The 24,568-nt window shown below is 39.5% G+C and overlaps 1 protein-coding gene and 1 long non-coding RNA gene across 2 annotated transcripts; both read right to left on the bottom strand.

The window, feature by feature from the left end:
- Positions 1 to 1,653: 1,653 nt before the first annotated feature.
- On the bottom strand, positions 1,654 to 2,478 carry LOC128491456 (transmembrane protein 171-like). Its single transcript, XM_053463777.1, has one exon. It carries the CDS (start codon positions 2,476 to 2,478, stop codon positions 1,654 to 1,656), a length of 825 nt encoding a protein of 274 aa, XP_053319752.1.
- A 1,825-nt stretch (positions 2,479 to 4,303) lies between these two features.
- LOC128490405 (uncharacterized) lies at positions 4,304 to 6,289 on the bottom strand. The gene is made up of 3 exons (XR_008353944.1): positions 6,227 to 6,289; positions 5,946 to 6,044; positions 4,304 to 4,499 (listed from the first exon to the last, which is right to left on the bottom strand). It is a non-coding gene; the product is annotated as an uncharacterized LOC128490405 (long non-coding RNA).
- Positions 6,290 to 24,568: the final 18,279 nt, after the last annotated feature.

Raw genomic sequence — 24,568 nt, 5'->3', positions numbered from 1 at the left:
GTTTTCATATGTAAGATACGGTATATCCAATACACACACAAACACACGCTGATACTGTTTGAGAGGCAACCATGAAAATATGTTGTTTTATTTATCCGTTATTTAACCCCTTCAATCCCAGGGGTTTTTGGTACCTCAAAGCCCAGAGCAATTTTGCCATTTTTGGGGTATGTCGGTTTAGCGATGATTCTCTTTTCCTGTGAATAGTGTACCCATATACACTATATATTGTTTTTTCAAGGAGAGATAGAGCGTTCGTTTGATACCATAGTTGGATGATTAGCTGAAAATTTAGAATGAGAAATTTAGTAAAAACTAGCGAAGATTAGAAAATTAAACTAATTTTTTTTTTACATTTTCCCTCTGAATCCTCACAAAATTAGGTAAAGTAATGGAAAATCCCCTCCAAGTTTATCAATTCAGGTGTCCTGATTTCAGAAATACCTAATTTATATAGATTTTCCAGACTTTCCCAGCACCAGGGAGCATACTATAAGGTGTACAATTTTGTATAATTTTTATGCCTATGGCTTAACGGGTTTGGGGGTTGTAAACGGGGGCAGAAGGGTTATACTGGCTAGATGTTATGCTAGGGCAATGGGAAGGAAGGTTTTTTTAATATTTTTTTATTATCTTTTTTTATATATTTTTTAAATTTTTTTTTTAATTTTAATTTTTTTACATTTTTTTTTATTTTTTATATATTATTTTTACACATAAATGGTTAGAGGTCCTCCTAGGGACCTCCTGAACATGCCAGTGATGTCACAATGACATCACAGCTCACATTATATTTTTTTTTTGTATTATTTATATTATTATTTTAATGATTTATTTAATATTATTTTTTAAATGAATTAACTTTTTTTTTTTCAGCTTTTCCGTTTCAGGACGGGAGGGGGAGTGTGAGAGATGGTTTCTCACTCCCCTCCCCGCGATCCCCCTGCACTGATCACACTGTGATCTCTATGCAGGTCCTCACAGACCTGCATAAAGATTGCAGCGTCTCTGTGCCTCATCGGAGGGCAGGATATCCCCGCAGGGGATATCCTGTCCTCCGATGACCTTCCGGGTTACGTCAGCAGTGACGCAACCCGGAAGGGAATGCCCGAATGCGTTTGCAACTGCGCGATCGGGCACTTTCAACCGCAACAGCTTACCGGCTTTCATGCCGGTAGCTGTTACGGGAGATCGGGCAGCAGAAAGCCGGCGATGCCGGCTTCTGCTGCCAGGGGGGAGTCCAGGCTGTCAAACGACAGCCTGGTCTCCCGTGCAGCGGCAGGGATGTGTCCCTGGCGCTGCATGAAGGGCTGGACGTACCGGGACGTCCATAGGGGTTTCTTTGTGGGCGTTTTTTGGACGTCCCGGTACGTCTATAGGGGAATGAAGGGGTTAAAGGGTAAGTCTCATGGGGGGGGGGCATTTGAACAGGTATTATGTACAGTGCTGACAAAAAACCCAGTCTGATTTCAGTCCTTTATCTGCAGACCTGAATATTGTCAGATCTGATATTCTGGGTGACACTTCCTGCTCAAACACTGTACTGAGTTGTAAATGTTGACCCCCCCCACCCAAAGTTTAGACTTTCCACATTTAAGGTTCTGGTGCGAGCTCATAGTCTCTTGATTCGGAAACAGAGTGATATGATGATGGTTAACTCTCTTCAGGATCAGGCTGAGTAGGGTATATCGCCTGGTATCTTGGAGGTGGCTCCCTTGTTGATGTAATGTACAGTAGGCACAGCTGTGGAACATTGTGTCCGCTGGATTCATGGTCGCCCCTTTTATAAAAGATGCTGTAGTAGGAAGGTGGGTTCTCGCTCATTAACCTATCATGTCCTCTTGCAAAGTATGGAGGTGGGGGTGGTGGGAATATGAAAACATTGTCACCCACGGTTACATGAATTGGCTGATTTCTGGAGACTTCAGGTTCCTCCTCAGAGTCACTGACATCGACGACAAGATGGTTTCTGCTCCTATGAGCAACCAAGCAGAAACTCAAGCCAATTAATGAAATGATGAGTGCAGTTATTTGCAGTGAGTGAGCTTCACAGACTTTAGGAGTTGTGTCTGTGTTGGATACTGGCTTGCATGCTGGTACCAGAAGTCCTGGGATACTAATTAGTATTCCGCAAGCCACAAACAGGATCCCAAGTACTACGAACTGTACAAACCGCTGGCTTTTCCCACAGAGGAAGCGGCTATCTGGATCCGTTGGGTCTCCTGCTAATTCTCTCCTCCTTCTCTCCCGTCTGGCAATAAACTTTGCCATCATTAAATGTGTCAGCCCTATCATGGCAAGTAATGGGCCAGTCATTTTAATGGCCTCACAGCTGGAATTGTCAAGCTGGCATGACTTGAACCCATAGACAGAAAGTACAGATCCACCACATAGGAGCACCCAGCCAAATACAAACATAAAGAATATTATTTTGCTGTTTACGCAAGGGCTAGGAGTGCCGAAGCAAGCGCACTCCATGATGGCTGAAATCTGTACCCGTCAGGTGTCGGTGAAAGATGGTCAGGTGCAGAGACTCACACTTATGTGCAGGATATTGGGTGCACACAAGTGAAAGACTTCTAATCTCTGCCTATTTTGTCTTTTCAAATTCAATTGAAACCGCAATTTAATGTATAGGTAAATACTATGCTGAGTACTGCTACTGCTGCATAATCTGGGACATCCAGAGTCTGTCTGCCATCCTCTTTGAATGAATGCTTTAGTAGAACATGAACACGCTCACCCGATACCAGTGTACCTGCTCTCAAATCTTATCTAGTAAACTTACTTATTCTTTATCGATTTTGTATAGCGCCATCATATTCCACACAGTTGTACAATGGGCAAATACAATATAACAAGTACTGCATCACATAATTTGGATTTACAGAAACCAAAGGTGAGAAAGGTGCTGCTCAAACATAGAAAGTGACGAGAGATATGAGCCATTCGGTCCATCCAGTCTGCCCTACCTCTGAATAAGTTCCCTAGTCCCTGGCCTTATCTTATCATGTACCACTTCTGCTTGAAGGCGGTTCCACACATCCACTACCCTTTCAGTAAAGTAATATTTCCAGATGTTACTTTTAAACCTTTGCCCCTCTATCTTAAGACTATGCCCCCTTGTTGTGGTAGTATCTCTCCTTTAAAATAAACTTTCTTCCTTTATCATGTTGACTCTGTTTAAGTATTTAAATGTTTATATCAGTTCCCCCCTGTCACATCTTTCTTTCAGGCTATATATGTTAAGATCCTTTTAACTTTCTTGGTAAGTTTTCTATCCTGTAATCCATGAACCATTTTATGGTCACACATGCATGCTCACACACATAAGTATATACATCCATGCTCATACACAAACAAATACACATCCATGCTTGCACACACACACACACACTTTCTCATTACCTCCCCTTCTTTTTATCTCATTCTTTCTCTTTCCTCTTCAATATCTCTCCCCTTTATCTTTCTCTTTATCTTTTATCCATTTTCTTACCATATATCCAATTTTCACTATCTCATTATTAAATGTGGATATTGAAATGTGTGTAATAGCAGAAATAATTATTGCAAGTCTTCCAGGTTTAATACACAGAGGTCAAGTGGGCTTTGTTACAAGGACAATAAGTCTGGCAATTTGATATTACAAACAGTACTAGGCAAGGGTGTTTGTTCAGCGTTGCATAAACTGTTGGCGCTATATAAATAAAAGATAATAATAATAATATCCCCTGTCTTATATGGATTATCTATTGAACCTCTGGACAATTATATAACAAATAACAATGAGGACTTTAAAATTAGGTAAAGGGAATATTAAATAAACGTATGTCCGAAAGGTTTTTTTTTAACATTGGAAAACCCAAAAACTTGACTAGAGGAATTACTAGGAGTAATTGAATGATATAGCAAATATTCTAATGATAAACTGTAGATACATATCTTTTTATATCTAAATATAGATAAAACAGTAGCCCTCCCTAAAAACCTAAGTGGGATAGATGCTCAACTGCTAAAACAAAATTTGATTTCAAGTGGGCTAAAATTGAATATGATTATTAAGGCATCAAAATCCCCAGGGATGTAAAAGACATGCACCAAGCAAATATGCTTTATTCGATCAAACAAATAAAATGTTCAAAGATTAGTAAAAGAAGGACATTGGGTTTGGAGAATTAGTGCCATTAAGTCATGTATCTTCTGTGAAGGAACTACATCTTTAGAATGATCCCATTAAAGATACCCGACAGGCTGAAAATTCTCTTTTTTTCATGAACTATATTTGACTGAATTAAAGCCCTTACAATGAGTGCTAAGAATGTGGCACCTAAGACAAAATAAAGAGGAATAGATATTCCATTAATAAAAGACTACCGTGAAGCAAGCATGATACCTCATGGTTTTATGGCACAAAGAAAGAAATCAATGGAGGAGACATGATAATGAATTGAAGAAGATTCATTCAGAGGATCTGTCATCTTATTTCAGGTCTATAAATCCTAAATAAAAAATAAATGAGACAAATAAGTCTACAATATTTACTAACATATTAGAAGCCTGGCAAGGAATAAAAAAGAAATCTAAATTGAAAGAGTAACTTTCAGACGTCTTATCCATTAAAATACTTGTCATACAATATGGGAGATCTAAAGGTCAAAGATTGAAGGGAAAATTGTCTAGTTTTATTAAAAATATTACAACGGAACAAGGTATAAAACCATTCTCCCAAATCCAATTTCCTATGACGAATGGACTGCCCCGATATGACAGGTTAATAAATATATACATTGCTCAATTTTCATAGAAATATAAAGTAATAAATAGGTGGTACTTAGTACCAATAAGATTAGCAAAAATACTTAACTCTATGTAATTGTTGGGGATGCGTTTGAGAGGCATTAGGTTTCATTCACATTTGGTGGAACAGCCAAAAAAACAAAGTTTTTTGCTGGAGTTTTGGTAGCAGGTCTTTGAACAATTAGAAACAATTCTTACAGTAAAACTAGAGCTCTCTCCAAGCCTTGCCTTGCTACACTTAGATTTCAATTATTATTTATTGATAAAGGCCTTAGTAGCTAGAAAACTACACACTGCAAAAAAGTGGTAATCTAGAGATTTACATACCTGCCAAAATATTAATATTGCTCACTCCATGTAAAATGGAAAGACATAGAGCAAGGCAAAAGTAACTAAGAATTTTAAAGAATATTTCAGAACCTTAAACGATAAGAAAACAAATTAATAACATAGCTAAAACATAAAAGGGATATATAAAGTTTCACTGCATCTTATCTAATATTTATTTTCTTTTTTTGTTACATATATTGTTTTAATGCCAATATGTATAACTTCTATATATACATAATTTAAGAATGTAATTTAATGTTGGAAGATAGATGTCTCAGTCTTTTATCACCATTTTAGACACTAAAGTAATGTAAGTCTATATAGGAATAGACTTCATGGACTTCAACAACGGTAGCATCCAGGTTTGCAGATTTTAGCAAAAAAACAAGAAAAATACGTGTTTTTTTAAATGCTAACCAACATGGTATACAGCACTGTGTTTTATGCTTAACGTCAGCCATAAATATGAGGTAGGTGACAGTATGGTTTCATTTATTTGTACAATCCCTGACACTGATTCTTCTCGGGGAATAAACTGAAGAGAAAAATCTTATCTTCTGTAACCAGCATTCCTACATTTTCTGTTTTCATCCTCTTGCTGTTAATATACTTGAAGTATATTTTTGGATTTGTTTTGCTTTCTCAATCATTTATTTGGTCTCTATTTTAACGAAACTGATTTTTTAAAAATATATATTTTTTTTTTTACAAATTCTCTTATTTTCTTTGTGTTTTAAAAATTGTTCCTCTATCCCCTCTTCCTTAAAAGATCTTGATTTGCTTTTTTATGGTGTTTCTTACCTCTTTGTTAAACTTACTTTTATTTCTCCTTTATTTGTTTCTCCAAGGTATGTACTTATGTGTTGTATCATCCAACAGTGTTTTAAAGATGGTCCATTGTTCTTTTGTACTTTTATCTGAAAAAAATGATCCCAGTTAATACATTTTTGCGAAGATCCATGGAGACAAAACTTAGCCTGATTAAAAGTTAAAAATGTAGTTCTTCTTGCTGTTGATCAACATTGAGTCAACATCTTTCATCATAGCAGACAGACCACTCCAGCTCTTTTGTTTAACCCCATCACGCCCGGTGACGTACCAGGTACGTCATGCCCTATGTGACCATGGTTCTGTGATGTACCTGGTCACCACAATCGTAGTGATTGCAAAGGCAGTGCTGCTGCTGTCTGCCCTGGTGTTTGGGCAGACTAGCACAGCCCCCCCCCCCGAGCCTAAGCCGGCGATCGCATTCCCAGCTGCCAGGCAGCTTCAGGGAAGGGGGCTGTTTGTTGCTTGTTTCTATTTGTGGACCTGCCACAACGTTCCCCTTCTGCCAATTGCTGCACTGTCGCTCTCATAGAGTGTTAACACCTTCAATGCCACAACCACAGCATTGTAAAGGTTAATACCCGTCTTGCACATGACAATACTGTTCCTGGTCCAGGTGGACCAGCAACAGCAAAAAAAGGGCCCCCATGAGCCCTTTAATCATTTCTACAGAAGCTATCAGAGGCCCCTCCCCTCAATTTTCGGTTTACCGGTGATTGTTATGCTACTATATGAGTTAACTTGGGCTTGGTACAGAATGGGTTAAGGGGTTTGACTGTAGATTAACATTTGTTCATTGGGCTTTAGCCCAAAATAAATCTTGATTACACATGCTGGGTATTGTCACCTTTGACAGGGAGATGTGGAAGAGTGAAGGGCCAGACATCCTGGCTACATCTCCCTGACAGAATATCAATGGACACAAGGAAAAATTATCAAAGACATAATGTCCAAAATATGATGGTTGCATAACTTTGAGCCCCATCATACATTACATCACTTTGCTGACGGGCTGCTGGTTTCAGGGGAGACCAAACACGTCATGGAGGCATGACCATAACAGAAGTTATGTGAAAGTTTCCTTATGGAGTTTGGTATGAAAAAGATCACTAGGACCACACAATTATGTTGATCCTGGTGTCATAATTATGCCAAGATCAAGCTTTTGGGGACTTATTAGCGGTCAATGCTGTGCTTCAATGGAAAAATAACAGCACTGACCTTTCAAGGGTGCTTTCAGGTCATTTGCTGTGAGTTCAGGATCTGCTGCAGTTCAATCTGCTGCAGAACCAAAAGTGGGCTGATGATGGGCAGCCACTGGGTGACCCTGCCCTAGAAAGAGAGAGGGGTCACAATAATAATAAAAAACCCACAAATGATTAATAACAAATGTAATACATAATTATTACCTGATGTGTCAATGTCAGTGGCCTACATGTGTCACTTACAAGTGATATGATATTTATACATAAAAAAACATGCAATATATATTAAACCTAATAAAATGTGACCACCGATTATCACTTATCAGTGATCCGTCTCACTTTAATAGCCAGGCTCCTTATCTGATCATCATCCATAACACTAACACTATACAGTAGTGTAACCTAACATCTAACCGTTCCTATAACTATCCACCTACAGGATCCTAGTGTTACCCCTTGTACCATAAGCTAACCACTATTTCCACTAATCTGAACTGTAAGGGGGTGACTTTGAGGTCCTTGGGCTTTCAGGCAATATATAGTTTTATGGGGTTGAATTGATATTTGGGACCTTTACTGTGTGTCAAATGAGAGATGGACCCAGTAAAGTGATCTGTCAAAATTCCAAGTTTGAAAACTGAAATCCGCATGTTCCAGTTTTGACTCCACAATGAGAAATATTACTTATCCATGCATATGGGGCATTGTTGTATTCGAGGGCGTGTTACTGAACACAAATCAAGAGCTATTTTGTTCTTTCACGTATCCACTCACAAAAAACTCACTCTGTCTGCTGATGTGAACTATGCCTTGCAAAAAAAATATCTCAGTAGACCTATTGTTGATTTGCATGAAGCTGGAAAAGGATACATATATACATAAAGGACAGGGGCATAACTAGAGACCACAAGGCCCTGATGAGAAAATTGCCCCGGCTCCCCGAACAACTGGTATGTGCCATCATTCTCCCCAAACAACTTGTGTGTGCTTTCTTTGCCCCTTGCCCCCCTTCCAACATACACTCTAGCACATATATGCACACATGCTTACACAAATTACACACACTTATACTAACAGATCAGTAGCATACCTAGCGGGGGCGGTGCGCCCCGGGTGCCGCTCATCGGGGGGTGCCACAGGCTAGGGTGACCACATGTCCTGGATCCCCGGCAGCCTCTAACTCCGTTGTGGTGCCGGCATGTCATGCTGAGCGCCGAAATATGACGTCATATTTCGGTGCCCAGCAGTGAAGCGGCGCAGCGGCAGAGCAGAAAGACGGAGGCGTCGTTCTCCCACCGCAGGACTTCTGGATGGTAAGTCCAAAACCTTTAACTACAAAGGGGGAGGGGGTAGATAGTGGGGAGGGGGTAGATAGTGAGGGGGGAGAGGGGGGAGATAGTGAGGGGGTGAGAGGGGGGTAGATAGTGAGGAGGGAGGTAGATAGTGAGGAGAGGGGGTAGATAGTGAGAAGGGATAGAAAAGGGGGAAAGGTAGATAGTGAGAATGAGTGAGAGAATTAATGAATGTGTGGATGAATTGTCTGAATGAAAGAGATAATTAATGAGTTTGCAAGAATGCATTAATGAATGTGTAAATTTGTGTGAATGAGAGAGAATAAATGATTGTGTGAATTAATTATGTGAATGAAAGTGTGAATTAGTGAGTGACTGTTAAAGTGTTTGTGTGTATGATAGATGTATAATTGATTTGTGGAAAGGCAAAGATGGCACAAGCAGGATGTTTGAGCCTTGGGGACCAAGATGACACAGGCAGGGTGTTTATGGGACAAAGATGGCACAGGCCGGGCTGTTTGGGGAGAAAGTTGACTCATGCTGGGCTGTTTTGGGACAAAGATGGTAAATCCTATGTGTGTAATCTGGGTGCTGGTCAGGTTCTATGTGGGCAGTGTGGATGCCAAAGCTGGCTTTGGGTTGTGCAACCTATCATCTATGCCTGTAGTTTTATCTCTTGCTATGTTCCCATACATTATTATTGTACACCTGCATCGTATTGTCACAGTCCCGGGTCCCGGCCGGCACAGGCAAGTTAATGCCCGTTCATGGCAAACTCCGGGATCTCGGGCTGAGTCCTCAGGTCCCGGCAGACACAGGCAGGCTGATGCCTGTGAACGCCGGGCTCCGGGATCGTGTGTCACTGACTCTGATCCCGGCAGACACAGGCAAGCCGATGCCTGTGAACGCCGGGCTCCAGAGTCTGTGACACTCGACTCCGGAGCCCGGCGTTCAGAGGCATCGGCTTGCCTGTGTCTGCCGGGATCCGAGTCAGTGACACGCGATCCCGGCGCCCGGCGTTCACAGGCATCGGCTTCGCCTGTGTCTGCCGGGCTCACAGCTAACAGCAATCACACTCCTATCATACCAAGTCAGCTAGTACATGCTGGAATCTGGGTATGCCTGGGCATGATAGGAGTGTGATTGCTGTTGACAATCATATATACCGTATTGGCTCGGATATAGGCCGCCCCCGTATATAGGCCGCACCCTAAAAGTTTGGTGCTTTTTTAAAGAAAAAGTTTTTTTCTTTAAAAAAGCACCAAAAAAAAACATTCTGCCACTCTGTCTCCCCCCCCGAGATATGCTGCCACTCTGTCTCCCCCCCCGAGATATACTGCCACTCTGTCCCCCCCCCCGAGATATGCTGCCACTGTCCTCCCTCCCCGAGATACTCTGCCGCTGTCCTCCCTCCCCGCGATACGCTGCCGCTGTCCTCCCTCCCCGCGATACGCTGCCGCTGTCCTCCCTCCCCGAGATACGCTGCCGCTGTCCTCCCTCCCCGCGATACGCTGCCGCTGTCCTCCTCTGCCCCCCCTCCTCGACTTACCGGAGCAGACTCCCGGGTGTCTTGCGGGGCCGGCGAGGGACATCTACGCAATACGCGTATGCAACTTCCGGTACCGGTACCGGAAGTTGCATGCGCGTATTGCGTAGATGTCTCCCGCCGGCCCCGCAAGACACCCGGGAGTCTGCTCCGGTAAGTCGGGGGTGGGCAGAGGTAAAACGCTTAGATAACCTCCCGTGCCGGCACCCCCCTCCGTGGGAAGTGCTGGCAGGGGAGGCTGTCTGAGCGTATCGGGGAGAAGGATGCAGGTCCCCTGCACCGCTGCGGGGGATCTGTATCTTAACCCCGCTGCCTGCCTGGCGCCCGGGACTGCATGTCCCGGGCGTCGGGCGCTAGACCCCGAATATAGGCCGCACCCCCACTTTAAAAACTTAAAGTGGGGGAAAAAAGTGCGGCCTATATTCGAGCCAATACGGTATATATATATATATATAATATATTAATATTGTTATTGAATTTTTTTGTCCTATTTTGCTGTGTTACTTTTTTGTAAATAAAAGTGTTTTCGGTTTCAGCCTAGAATTCTCGTTTCGGTGCATCCCCAGACAATGAAGTGGTAGGTCTACACCACATCAATGTTTGGGTTAGTATATAGTGGTAGGAGTTATGCTGCACTATTATCAGTGTCTGGCTCAATGTATACTGATAGGGATTGCGCTGTACCACCGTCAATGTCGGCCTCAGTATATAGTGATAGGTGTTATGCTGTACCCCCATCAATGTCTGCCTCAGTATATAGTGATAGGTGTAATGCTGTACCACCATCAATGTCTGCCTCAGTATATAGTGGTAGGTGTTATGCTGTACCACTGTCAATGTCTGCCTCAGTATATAATGATAACAGTAATGCTGTACCACCTTCAATGTCTGCATCAGTATATAACGATAGAAGCTATGCAGTTTTAAAGTGTTTGTGGGGGGGGGACATAGAGGATCCGCTCCAGGTGCCAAATACTCTAGGTATGCCCCTGTAACAGAAACATTTGCACACACACACAATTACATATTCACGTTCACACACACACACACACACACACACACAATTATATATGTGTCAAGCCCCATTCAGGCTGTGGAGCTGCTTCTCTCTAGTTTCCCCTGTCTCTCTACAGTTCCCCTGTCTCGCTACAGTTCCCCCTTTGCTGTAATCCCCCCCCCCCGGCAGAGGGGTGCCTGTCCTATTTATGTCAGATCTTGTGTGTAGCCTGTCCCTGTAATCTGTATTCTTTATTCTGCAACCAGTTTCTACTCCTTTGTCTATGTCCAGCCTTTTCTATCCGTAGCTGCCAGAGATCTCTATATCCTGTTATATGTACTGGATACCTCCTGCTGCTATCTTACGTCCTGGTATGTGGCCACGCAATCCTGATGGTCCAACACTTAGGGAAGTGTGGTTACCCTGCATCTGGTCCTGCTACTCCGCTCTTGCGCTGTGACTCCTGAAATTCCATCTTCGGGCGCTCTGGGTCATTACAGTCATCTGTATAGACCCCGTTCATGACAATATGCATGCTCAGCCACAATTAAACTTGCATGCTCACACACACAATAAGACATCCATGCTCACACACACAATTAGATACCCACTTAATTACACATAATTACACACGCACACACATAATTACACATGCATGCTCACACACACAATTACACATGCATGCTCACATACGCATGCTCACACACGCATTGTCACACACACACTCATGCTAACACATGCATGCTCACACACACATTGTCAGGACCCAGGCAAGCATGTCAGGGAGGAGCCCAATTGCAGGGATATGTGAGGCTCTGTACTCTGAGATACATATTGACAAACAGGTAAGTACAGATAAGAGATAACAGTATCACACCAGGCTAGTATATAAGAATAGACACTGTGGGGACACATTGTGCAAGCAGCTGGAGAGAGGCTACAGGAGCGGTAAGCGGGGGCTGGAATCTTTGTATGTATGTATGATTATTAGCATGCATATGCAATTGAATGTGTGAGCATGGATGTGTAATTGTATGTGAGCATGTGTGTATGTGTGAGCATGTGTGTGTGTGCATGAGCATGCATGTGTTATTGTGTGTGTGAGCATGCATGTGTAATTGTGTGTGTGTATGAGCAGTTTGTTGCATATGGGGCTGCGTTACCTGGAGAACACATGGTGCCAGGATGCATCCTTGGGGGCTCCACCTCGCAACTTACAGGACTCAAAAGAACTGCTGCCACCGTCTTGGTGCCACACACCACAGCACACCTTCAGAGGTATAGTGGAGTCCAAGCCTCGATGGGTCAGGGCTGCAAAAGGGAGACCTACACAATATAAGGCAGGCGGTCATAATATTATAACCAGCAAAATTCGGGGCGCATGTGTACATAGAAAAAAGAAATAATCTGATAGTGTAATATTGTCAAAAACAATAAGATATGTAGAAGGTGTAAAATGCACTCACAAACAGTGCCAGCACAACAGGCTCGTCTGAGGTATGAAGACTGTTCTTTATTCTTTAAAATCTCTAAGAGCATAAAATAAAGAAAACAACCATATGGTGCAGTATCTTCCTTAATAGTATGTGCGCAAGTTAAAAAAGCACTTACAGGATGGTTGAATTCAAGTCGCTATTCAAAATAAATGTCCATTGAAGTGGATCAGGAACATGCAGATTAAAAACTTCTCAACGCGTTTCGCCGCTCACTGGGCTTCCTCAGGAGAAATAAATATCAATTGATGTCATCCGCTATGATAATCCGCAATCGTGGTGAGTAAAAATAGAATAAAACTTGATTGTCGCCGTCCGCTTTAAATGTCCTCCAGAATGCTTTTAGTCACGGTGCATGTTGGGAAAAAACGTCATCACTTCCTTGAGTCGTATCCTAGCAACGGATCAAGCTCCTCACAGTGTCACGGTGCATGTTGGGAAAAAACGTCATCACTTCCTTGCGTCGTATCCTAGCAACGGATCAAGCTCCTCACAGTGTCACGGTGCATGTTGGGAAAAAACGTCATCACTTCCTTGCGTCGTATCCTAGCAACGGATCAAGCTTCTTCTTTCTTCTTCCCTGGATGGGCGTGGTTTACATTCAGATGTTGATGCGTCAATGGTGGGCGTTTTTCGGTCTTCTGTGTATGACGAGGTGTATCCAGGCAACGTATACGCTGAGGCAGTTCTCGGCTTGATCTCTTTTCAGGAGCTGGATGTCGGAGCTTATGGAAAATGATTCTGTGAGCTATATTGGAGATCCAAGCTCATGAAGGTATAAAGGAGGTAAAGGACGGGAAAAAAATATATAATTATGTTCACAGCTCAAAAAACGAGTGAAAAGATAAATGTGAGAGATATAGGTCATATAAGGTAAGTATGTTAGTGTTAGACAGATGTATGAGAGAGATAGATTATCCATGTATGGATAAATAATTTTTTTTTTTTTTTTTTTTTTTTTTTTTTTTTTTTATATATATAAAAAAATAAAAAAATAAAAAAATTCAGTTAACATATGTTAAAAAACTGGAACCAAAAGGATATATATAAGGTACCAAAAAAAATATGTATATAAAGGAGAATATATATATATATATATATACATGTATAAACATATATCTGAGTGGAAGTGTACAAAACATTAGTAAAAGGACAAAGTCGAAGTACAGGGATTGTTTCTTACTGATGATCCAGTTTGAAATATAGTGGAAATAAAATATAATGTGAAGCAAGGCTAGACTCATATAAAAGTAATGATATCCAGATCTGTATTAAGGCCATCTTTTTTGTATGTTTGGAAATTGAAAATCCATTGTGTTTCTTTTTTTGAAAGTGTAGAAATGATGTTGCCTCCTCTCCAGTGTACCGTTACTGAATCTATCCCTATAATTTGAAAATTCGGTAATGAAAAGGAGCTACATGTATTACAGTGTCTGGGGACACTGTGTTTGATGTTGTTGTTACGGATCCCTCCTAAGTGTTCAAGCGCTCTAACCTTCAGTTCTCTCGTAGTTCTGCCAATATATTGCTTTCCACATGTGCATTGTAGCAAATATATAACATTTTTAGTGTTACAGTGTATAAAGTTTTTGATGATGTATTCTTTTCCAGTGTTTGTACAGGTGAATGATGTTGTTTTCTTTGGTTGTGTATAGCAAGTCTTACAGACTTTGCAATGGCCACAACGATGGAAACCAGGAGGTTTTGTGGCAAGAAAATGTTTATTTATTTTTTCTATGGGTGGGAGAGCGCTAGGAGCCAATAGTGTTTTTAAATTCGCCAGCTTTTTATAAATAATCTTTGGTTTATTTGGGAGGTGTTTTCGTAACACCGTATCTTCAAGGAGTATGGGCCAACATTTGTTGATGGCCCTTTTAATAGCTGGAGCCTGATCATTAAATTGTGTAATAAACGAGAAGTCAAAATCTTCTCTATTCTTCTGTTTTTTATTATTACGTACAAGATCCTCCCTTTTAATTTTATGGACAGCCTCTAGACTATTGGTAAGTAGGTCATTTGGATATTTCTTTTCACTGAATTTACTCAGAAGATGATTACTTTGTTCCAGGAAATCTTGATCCTTAGTACAATTTCTGCGAATCCTAGTAATTTGTCCCTTTGGGATGTTTTTTATCCAGTTAGGGTGATGTCGACTAGAAAAGTGTATAAATCCATTTCCATCCGTAGGTTTGAAGAATGTTTTTGTGTTGATTGTATTATTTTCGACGAACAATGTGAGATCGAGGAAATCTATATGGGATTTGCTTATGCAAGAGGTGAATTTTAGATTATATTCATTATTGTTTAGATATGTAATGAATTCCAATAGACGTTCTTCCCGTCCGTTCCATATAATAAGGACATCATCTATATATCTCTTCCAGAGAACCAGATTCGCGCCGAAAGGGTTGTTGTTCCAAATGTGGTTTGTTTCCCAATCTGCCACATAGAGATTTGCGTAACTCGGCGCGAATCTGGTTCCCATAGCTGTCCCGCATGTCTGGAGGAAGAAGTTACCATCAAACGAAAAATAGTTGTGTGTAAGAATGAATCTTATACAATTAATTATGAAATCGTTCTGAAGAGAGTTGATTTTTTTATCCTCTATTATTGCCTTTTTTATTGTTTCTATACCCAACTCATGAGGTATTACCGTATATAGTGAGGCCACATCAACTGTAGCCCATATATAATCTGTAGACCATGTTACTTCTTCCAGAATTTGTAAGATATGTGTGGTGTCTTTAATGTGTGAACGGTTTAGTGACACTAAAGGTTGTAGAAAAGTATCCACGTATTGTGAAACGTTATTAGTGAGGGAGTCAATCCCACTAATGATAGGGCGTCCGGGGGGCTTCTTTAGATTTTTGTGAATCTTAGGGAGAAAGTAAAAGATTGGTATTTTGGGAAATTTATTATCTAAAAAATGGAATTCGTTTTTGTTGAGTATTTTGTTATCAAAACCATCTTGTAAAAGTTGTTTTAATTGAATTTTAAAGGTTTTTGTAGGGTCATTGGACAATTTCTTATAGGTTATTGTATCATTAAGAATCCTATAAGATTCCTCTAGATAGTATGTTCTGTCCATGATGACGATCGCTCCCCCTTTGTCTGCAGCTTTGATTACAATGTTTTTGTCTTCTTTTAGCCTTTTTAAGGACTCTTGTTCCACTTTACTAAGATTATACTGTCTTTTTTTGTTTCTTTCTATTTTCTCGAACTCTTTCTGTAACATGTCAGTGAACACCTCAATGTGTGTGCTTTTGTCTTGTTGAGGGAAAAAACCTAGCGCTCTCCCACCCATAGAAAAAATAAATAAACATTTTCTTGCCACAAAACCTCCTGGTTTCCATCGTTGTGGCCATTGCAAAGTCTGTAAGACTTGCTATACACAACCAAAGAAAACAACATCATTCACCTGTACAAACACTGGAAAAGAATACATCATCAAAAACTTTATACACTGTAACACTAAAAATGTTATATATTTGCTACAATGCACATGTGGAAAGCAATATATTGGCAGAACTACGAGAGAACTGAAGGTTAGAGCGCTTGAACACTTAGGAGGGATCCGTAACAACAACATCAAACACAGTGTCCCCAGACACTGTAATACATGTAGCTCCTTTTCATTACCGAATTTTCAAATTATAGGGATAGATTCAGTAACGGTACACTGGAGAGGAGGCAACATCATTTCTACACTTTCAAAAAAAGAAACACAATGGATTTTCAATTTCCAAACATACAAAAAAGATGGCCTTAATACAGATCTGGATATCATTACTTTTATATGAGTCTAGCCTTGCTTCACATTATATTTTATTTCCACTATATTTCAAACTGGATCATCAGTAAGAAACAATCCCTGTACTTCGACTTTGTCCTTTTACTAATGTTTTGTACACTTCCACTCAGATATATGTTTATACATGTATATATATATATATATATATTCTCCTTTATATACATATTTTTTTTGGTACCTTATATATATCCTTTTGGTTCCAGTTTTTTAACATATGTTAACTGAATTTTTTTATTTTTTTATTTTTTTATATATATATTTTTTTTTTTATAAAAAAAAAAAAAAAAAAAAAAAAAAAAAAAAAAAAAAAAATTATTTATCCATACATGGATAATCTATCTCTCTCATACATCTGTCTAACACTAACATACTTACCTTATATGACCTATATCTCTCACATTTATCTTTTCACTCGTTTTTTGAGCTGTGAACATAATTATATATTTTTTTCCCGTCCTTTACCTCCTTTATACCTTCATGAGCTTGGATCTCCAATATAGCTCACAGAATCATTTTCCATAAGCTCCGACATCCAGCTCCTGAAAAGAGATCAAGCCGAGAACTGCCTCAGCGTATACGTTGCCTGGATACACCTCGTCATACACAGAAGACCGAAAAACGCCCACCATTGACGCATCAACATCTGAATGTAAACCACGCCCATCCAGGGAAGAAGAAAGAAGAAGCTTGATCCGTTGCTAGGATACGACGCAAGGAAGTGATGACGTTTTTTCCCAACATGCACCGTGACACTGTGAGGAGCTTGATCCGTTGCTAGGATACGACGCAAGGAAGTGATGACGTTTTTTCCCAACATGCACCGTGACACTGTGAGGAGCTTGATCCGTTGCTAGGATACGACTCAAGGAAGTGATGACGTTTTTTCCCAACATGCACCGTGACTAAAAGCATTCTGGAGGACATTTAAAGCGGACGGCGACAATCAAGTTTTATTCTATTTTTACTCACCACGATTGCGGATTATCATAGCGGATGACATCAATTGATATTTATTTCTCCTGAGGAAGCCCAGTGAGCGGCGAAACGCGTTGAGAAGTTTTTAATCTGCATGTTCCTGATCCACTTCAATGGACATTTATTTTGAATAGCGACTTGAATTCAACCATCCTGTAAGTGCTTTTTTAACTTGCGCACATACTATTAAGGAAGATACTGCACCATATGGTTGTTTTCTTTATTTTATGCTCTTAGAGATTTTAAAGAATAAAGAACAGTCTTCATACCTCAGACGAGCCTGTTGTGCTGGCACTGTTTGTGAGTGCATTTTACACCTTCTACATATCTTATTGTTTTTGACAATATTACACTATCAGATTATTTCTTTTTTCTATGTACACATGCGCCCCGAATTTTGCTGGTTACGTGTTTGAACGCCGAGAGGAGCGTTTTGGTTGGGCTGCGGCAGTGATACATTAGAGAAGTATTTTTTGGTTCCTATTCTTTTACCATCACCTTACACGTGTTTTTTGGGTGTTTTTAGTTTTTAGTTTTTCAGTTTATATTTTTCCTCTATTTAAAACACCCCTCACGTATATATATGGCTTGTTCAAGCAATTATTATTCCAATATGAGAGAGCAAAGAACACAAAGATTTAACACTATTTTCACACACACGGATAATGAAGAACCAAACCCATCTGAATTATTTAATCAATTAGAAAAACTCGCTGAAAAGGAATTGAAAAAATGGTGGGAAATCACATTCTTACAACATTATATTACACATAAATTAATACCAAGGGGTCTAAGAATTCACAAATATCCGGCGTTTGGTCATGACAACACACCGTTCATGACCAAATGGAACAACACTCTTGACCACTGCTCATTTGAATTAATGAAATTATTGATAGATTTTGCACAAGAAAATATGAGAGATATAGAGACCGATATACAACAAATAGAGAACAGGATAGACCAACATTTTGATACAATGGAAATAAGAACAAGAAATGAAAATATGAAAGATAGAATCTTAAAATTGGAAACAACTATAATTGAAACTAAAAGTAAGAAGTTACAGAGAGATAAGAGAGACTATCTGAGTGATATACATAAAGGTTTTAAACCAAAAACAGGGGATATGATCTATAGACCTACACAAACACAGTATAAAAATAAGAATTATGCAGAAAGAAGAACGAGGCATGACTATCAAAACCATAGAAATACAGACAGAAGAACATCATCAGAGAGATATGGACAAAGAATTAGAAAAGTATCATCAGATAGATATGGTGAAAGGGCTGTAAAGTCCTCTAATTACCACCATAAATACAACAACTATAAAAGACAAGAAAAAGCTCCTAATGATTTTAGAGACATTTCTAAAACATACTCTCCACTGCCCGCGTCCTCTGTTTGGGGGGACAAAGATAGTAATAGACCACACACTTCCAACCAATTTAATAAGTCTTTTTTAGACAGGGAGCAATCCCGAAAAACAAGATACATGATATCAGATCAATCCCACCACTCAACAGCACAGAACGAGGAGAGAAAACTCTTGACCAGGGCAGGGTCCCCAATGAGGAAAAGAAAGACAAGACATTCAGAGGATCGAGAGGACAGGGAAACAAATTAAAACAGAATAGCAACAAGAAAGATAATGAAATTATAAACATATCTAAACATACCCTTAATAAGACGGAACTCTCTCTTCTGGAAAAAGGACTCAAATTTGCCCCCAATAAAGGACCGGATGGCTTTAACCTATTTATAGACACACAAAGGTTCCTAAGGAAACTTACAGTTAAACGTTTTTTCTCTAAAAACCATATAGAGCAGGGCATAAATATGGATAAAACATCACTCGAAACAGACCCATTTATACATACAACCTTAAAACCAAAATCAGGTTTTTTCCCTCAACAAGACAAAAGCACACACATTGAGGTGTTCACTGACATGTTACAGAAAGAGTTCGAGAAAATAGAAAGAAACAAAAAAAGACAGTATAATCTTAGTAAAGTGGAACAAGAGTCCTTAAAAAGGCTAAAAGAAGACAAAAACATTGTAATCAAAGCTGCAGACAAAGGGGGAGCGATCGTCATCATGGACAGAACATACTATCTAGAGGAATCTTATAGGATTCTTAATGATACAATAACCTATAAGAAATTGTCCAATGACCCTACAAAAACCTTTAAAATTCAATTAAAACAACTTTTACAAGATGGTTTTGATAACAAAATACTCAACAAAAACGAATTCCATTTTTTAGATAATAAATTTCCCAAAATACCAATCTTTTACTTTCTCCCTAAGATTCACAAAAATCTAAAGAAGCCCCCCGGACGCCCTATCATTAGTGGGATTGACTCCCTCACTAATAACGTTTCACAATACGTGGATACTTTTCTACAACCTTTAGTGTCACTAAACCGTTCACACATTAAAGACACCACACATATCTTACAAATTCTGGAAGAAGTAACATGGTCTACAGATTATATATGGGCTACAGTTGATGTGGCCTCACTATATACGGTAATACCTCATGAGTTGGGTATAGAAACAATAAAAAAGGCAATAATAGAGGATAAAAAAATCAACTCTCTTCAGAACGATTTCATAATTAATTGTATAAGATTCATTCTTACACACAACTATTTTTCGTTTGATGGTAACTTCTTCCTCCAGACATGCGGGACAGCTATGGGAACCAGATTCGCGCCGAGTTACGCAAATCTCTATGTGGCAGATTGGGAAACAAACCACATTTGGAACAACAACCCTTTCGGCGCGAATCTGGTTCTCTGGAAGAGATATATAGATGATGTCCTTATTATATGGAACGGACGGGAAGAACGTCTATTGGAATTCATTACATATCTAAACAATAATGAATATAATCTAAAATTCACCTCTTGCATAAGCAAATCCCATATAGATTTCCTCGATCTCACATTGTTCGTCGAAAATAATACAATCAACACAAAAACATTCTTCAAACCTACGGATGGAAATGGATTTATACACTTTTCTAGTCGACATCACCCTAACTGGATAAAAAACATCCCAAAGGGACAAATTACTAGGATTCGCAGAAATTGTACTAAGGATCAAGATTTCCTGGAACAAAGTAATCATCTTCTGAGTAAATTCAGTGAAAAGAAATATCCAAATGACCTACTTACCAATAGTCTAGAGGCTGTCCATAAAATTAAAAGGGAGGATCTTGTACGTAATAATAAAAAACAGAAGAATAGAGAAGATTTTGACTTCTCGTTTATTACACAATTTAATGATCAGGCTCCAGCTATTAAAAGGGCCATCAACAAATGTTGGCCCATACTCCTTGAAGATACGGTGTTACGAAAACACCTCCCAAATAAACCAAAGATTATTTATAAAAAGCTGGCGAATTTAAAAACACTATTGGCTCCTAGCGCTCTCCCACCCATAGAAAAAATAAATAAACATTTTCTTGCCACAAAACCTCCTGGTTTCCATCGTTGTGGCCATTGCAAAGTCTGTAAGACTTGCTATACACAACCAAAGAAAACAACATCATTCACCTGTACAAACACTGGAAAAGAATACATCATCAAAAACTTTATACACTGTAACACTAAAAATGTTATATATTTGCTACAATGCACATGTGGAAAGCAATATATTGGCAGAACTACGAGAGAACTGAAGGTTAGAGCGCTTGAACACTTAGGAGGGATCCGTAACAACAACATCAAACACAGTGTCCCCAGACACTGTAATACATGTAGCTCCTTTTCATTACCGAATTTTCAAATTATAGGGATAGATTCAGTAACGGTACACTGGAGAGGAGGCAACATCATTTCTACACTTTCAAAAAAAGAAACACAATGGATTTTCAATTTCCAAACATACAAAAAAGATGGCCTTAATACAGATCTGGATATCATTACTTTTATATGAGTCTAGCCTTGCTTCACATTATATTTTATTTCCACTATATTTCAAACTGGATCATCAGTAAGAAACAATCCCTGTACTTCGACTTTGTCCTTTTACTAATGTTTTGTACACTTCCACTCAGATATATGTTTATACATGTATATATATATATATATATATTCTCCTTTATATACATATTTTTTTTGGTACCTTATATATATCCTTTTGGTTCCAGTTTTTTAACATATGTTAACTGAATTTTTTTATTTTTTTATTTTTTTATATATATATTTTTTTTTTATAAAAAAAAAAAAAAAAAAAAAAAAAAAAAAAAAAATTATTTATCCATACATGGATAATCTATCTCTCTCATACATCTGTCTAACACTAACATACTTACCTTATATGACCTATATCTCTCACATTTATCTTTTCACTCGTTTTTTGAGCTGTGAACATAATTATATATTTTTTTCCCGTCCTTTACCTCCTTTATACCTTCATGAGCTTGGATCTCCAATATAGCTCACAGAATCATTTTCCATAAGCTCCGACATCCAGCTCCTGAAAAGAGATCAAGCCGAGAACTGCCTCAGCGTATACGTTGCCTGGATACACCTCGTCATACACAGAAGACCGAAAAACGCCCACCATTGACGCATCAACATCTGAATGTAAACCACGCCCATCCAGGGAAGAAGAAAGAAGAAGCTTGATCCGTTGCTAGGATACGACGCAAGGAAGTGATGACGTTTTTTCCCAACATGCACCGTGACACTGTGAGGAGCTTGATCCGTTGCTAGGATACGACGCAAGGAAGTGATGACGTTTTTTCCCAACATGCACCGTGACACTGTGAGGAGCTTGATCCGTTGCTAGGATACGACTCAAGGAAGTGATGACGTTTTTTCCCAACATGCACCGTGACTAAAAGCATTCTGGAGGACATTTAAAGCGGACGGCGACAATCAAGTTTTATTCTATTTTTACTCACCACGATTGCGGATTATCATAGCGGATGACATCAATTGATATTTATTTCTCCTGAGGAAGCCCAGTGAGCGGCGAAACGCGTTGAGAAGTTTTTAATCTGCATGTTCCTGATCCACTTCAATGGACATTTATTTTGAATAGCGACTTGAATTCAACCATCCTGTAAGTGCTTTTTTAACTTGCGCACATACTATTAAGGAAGATACTGCACCATATGGTTGTTTTCTTTATTTTATGCTCTTAGAGATTTTAAAGAATAAAGAACAGTCTTCATACCTCAGACGAGCCTGTTGTGCTGGCACTGTTTGTGAGTGCATTTTACACCTTCTACATATCTTATTGTTTTTGACAATATTACACTATCAGATTATTTCTTTTTTCTATGTACACATGCGCCCCGAATTTTGCTGGTTACGTGTTTGAACGCCGAGAGGAGCGTTTTGGTTGGGCTGCGGCAGTGATACATTAGAGAAGTATTTTTTGGTTCCTATTCTTTTACCATCACCTTACACGTGTTTTTTGGGTGTTTTTAGTTTTTAGTTTTTCAGGTCATAATATTATGGCTGATTGATATACACCAGATATCTGAAGTATATGGCTCAAATTCCTCCTAAATGTTGTGCAGGAAAGATCTGCAGCTACCGGAAGCACTTACTTTCTCCACTAGTACTGTGAATGTTTAATGTCGTGTTCAATAAAGACTATCATTATTTGTGTGTTATTAACACTGAACATCAACACAAATAATGTGCATTTGGCTAGATGCACAGAGTGAAAGGCAAGGCTAAATTGCCAAAAGAAACTCAATTAATACTCCCAGTTACCCACGCTCCAATATCTAAATGTATCTAATGTATATAATCCAAATCGGAACAGAACACAATTAATAGTATAGGCAACCCAGACAGCTCTGATGAGATCTACCTAATCTCTTAAGGACATCAACCCGCGAATCAGCGCCGGGTTGTGAACAGCCGTATCAGATGGCTTGCCGAAGGGTCTAGCAGGTAAACGGGGAGAATCTTTATTAAGCACCTAGAAAAACTCCAGCATCCATGGCTTGGGCTGACACCTTTTACATAAACATTGCTGTGTTGCGTAACACTGTGGAGCACATGGAACACACACCTAATGGTTTAGCTCCCAGAAAAATAAGAATACCAAGGAGATAAAGTGTGGATCTAGGACAGTCTTCCCGAATGGTGAGAACTCAAGATCTTTGGCAACCAGTATTCTACTGAACAGTACACGTGATTCATGTGCTTTGTGGAAACCCTCAAAAGACCCCCAGACGTGCCCCACCCTCCATTTTGTTGCCACTGCGTAGGGGGTTAAAATATAAAAATGCCACTGGGGGGTATATTTAACTCCTACCACCTTGCGTATTAGGATGATGATGGGACTCCTGGTAGAGGGCATGAGATCCACCTGGGCACTGTGTGAGTGTCTGGACATGTGTGCATGTGTATTAGTATGAGTGACCCTCCTGAGGCCAGGCTATGGATCTGTCCCTGCCCATATTTAAAGCCATCAATTAAGATTAATATCACAACCTTTTTAGGCAATACATTCCACATCTTTATTGTTCTTAAACTAAAACATTTTTTCTTCTGCTTTAGGTAAAAACGCTTATACTGTCCATGTGTTTATTTATTAGTTTTTTTGCTAGGCTGCTTCTAAAAGGACGACACTGGATGCGCCACCATATTGCCCTGGGTTCACATTAGGGTGAAAATGACGGCTATATTGCCCTCAGCCCTCAAAATGACAGTGCTTTTGGTAATCTCCTTTCCCCTAATTGAAAGAGCGGAGAGAAGACGGCATTGGACATGCCACCATATAGCACCCAATATGCGGTGGGGTGAGGGATAATTAACCATTGGGGTTATATGCCCTTTTATATACCCATACCCTAATAATTGGTAGTTTAAATACAGTATTTGCTCAGTTATAAGACGAGCTTTAGGCAACATTTTACGGCAAAAATAGGGGTTTTGATTCCCCCCTCCCATAGGGTCATCTTATATTCAGGCATTTTCCTTTTTTAAGTAAAAAGTAAGATACAATGTTTGGGAGGATGTTTTATAACCAAGCAAATACAGGAAACGTAACAACCCTATGGGAGGTACAGACCCCCAGCCGTCCCTCACCCTCCATTCTGTTGCCACTGGGGAAGGGGATTAATATATAAAAAATGCCATTAACTCCTATCCCCTACCTATTGGGACGATGAGAGATATAAACAAATCAAATCCCCTTCATTTTTTGGTTTGTAGAAAGGAGCTATCCAAATAATAGAAAGGACACAGCTTGCCACAAAAAAAAAAAGTATGAAAACAAAGTAAAATTCCTTCACCCGCAGGCATTACCTTCT

This window comes from Spea bombifrons, chromosome 4 (assembly GCF_027358695.1).
Source record: "Spea bombifrons isolate aSpeBom1 chromosome 4, aSpeBom1.2.pri, whole genome shotgun sequence".
In the NCBI taxonomy this organism is placed as follows: Eukaryota; Metazoa; Chordata; class Amphibia; order Anura; family Pelobatidae; genus Spea; species Spea bombifrons.
Note: the sequence above shows the minus strand (reverse complement) of the source record. Positions and strands in the feature narration are given on the sequence as shown.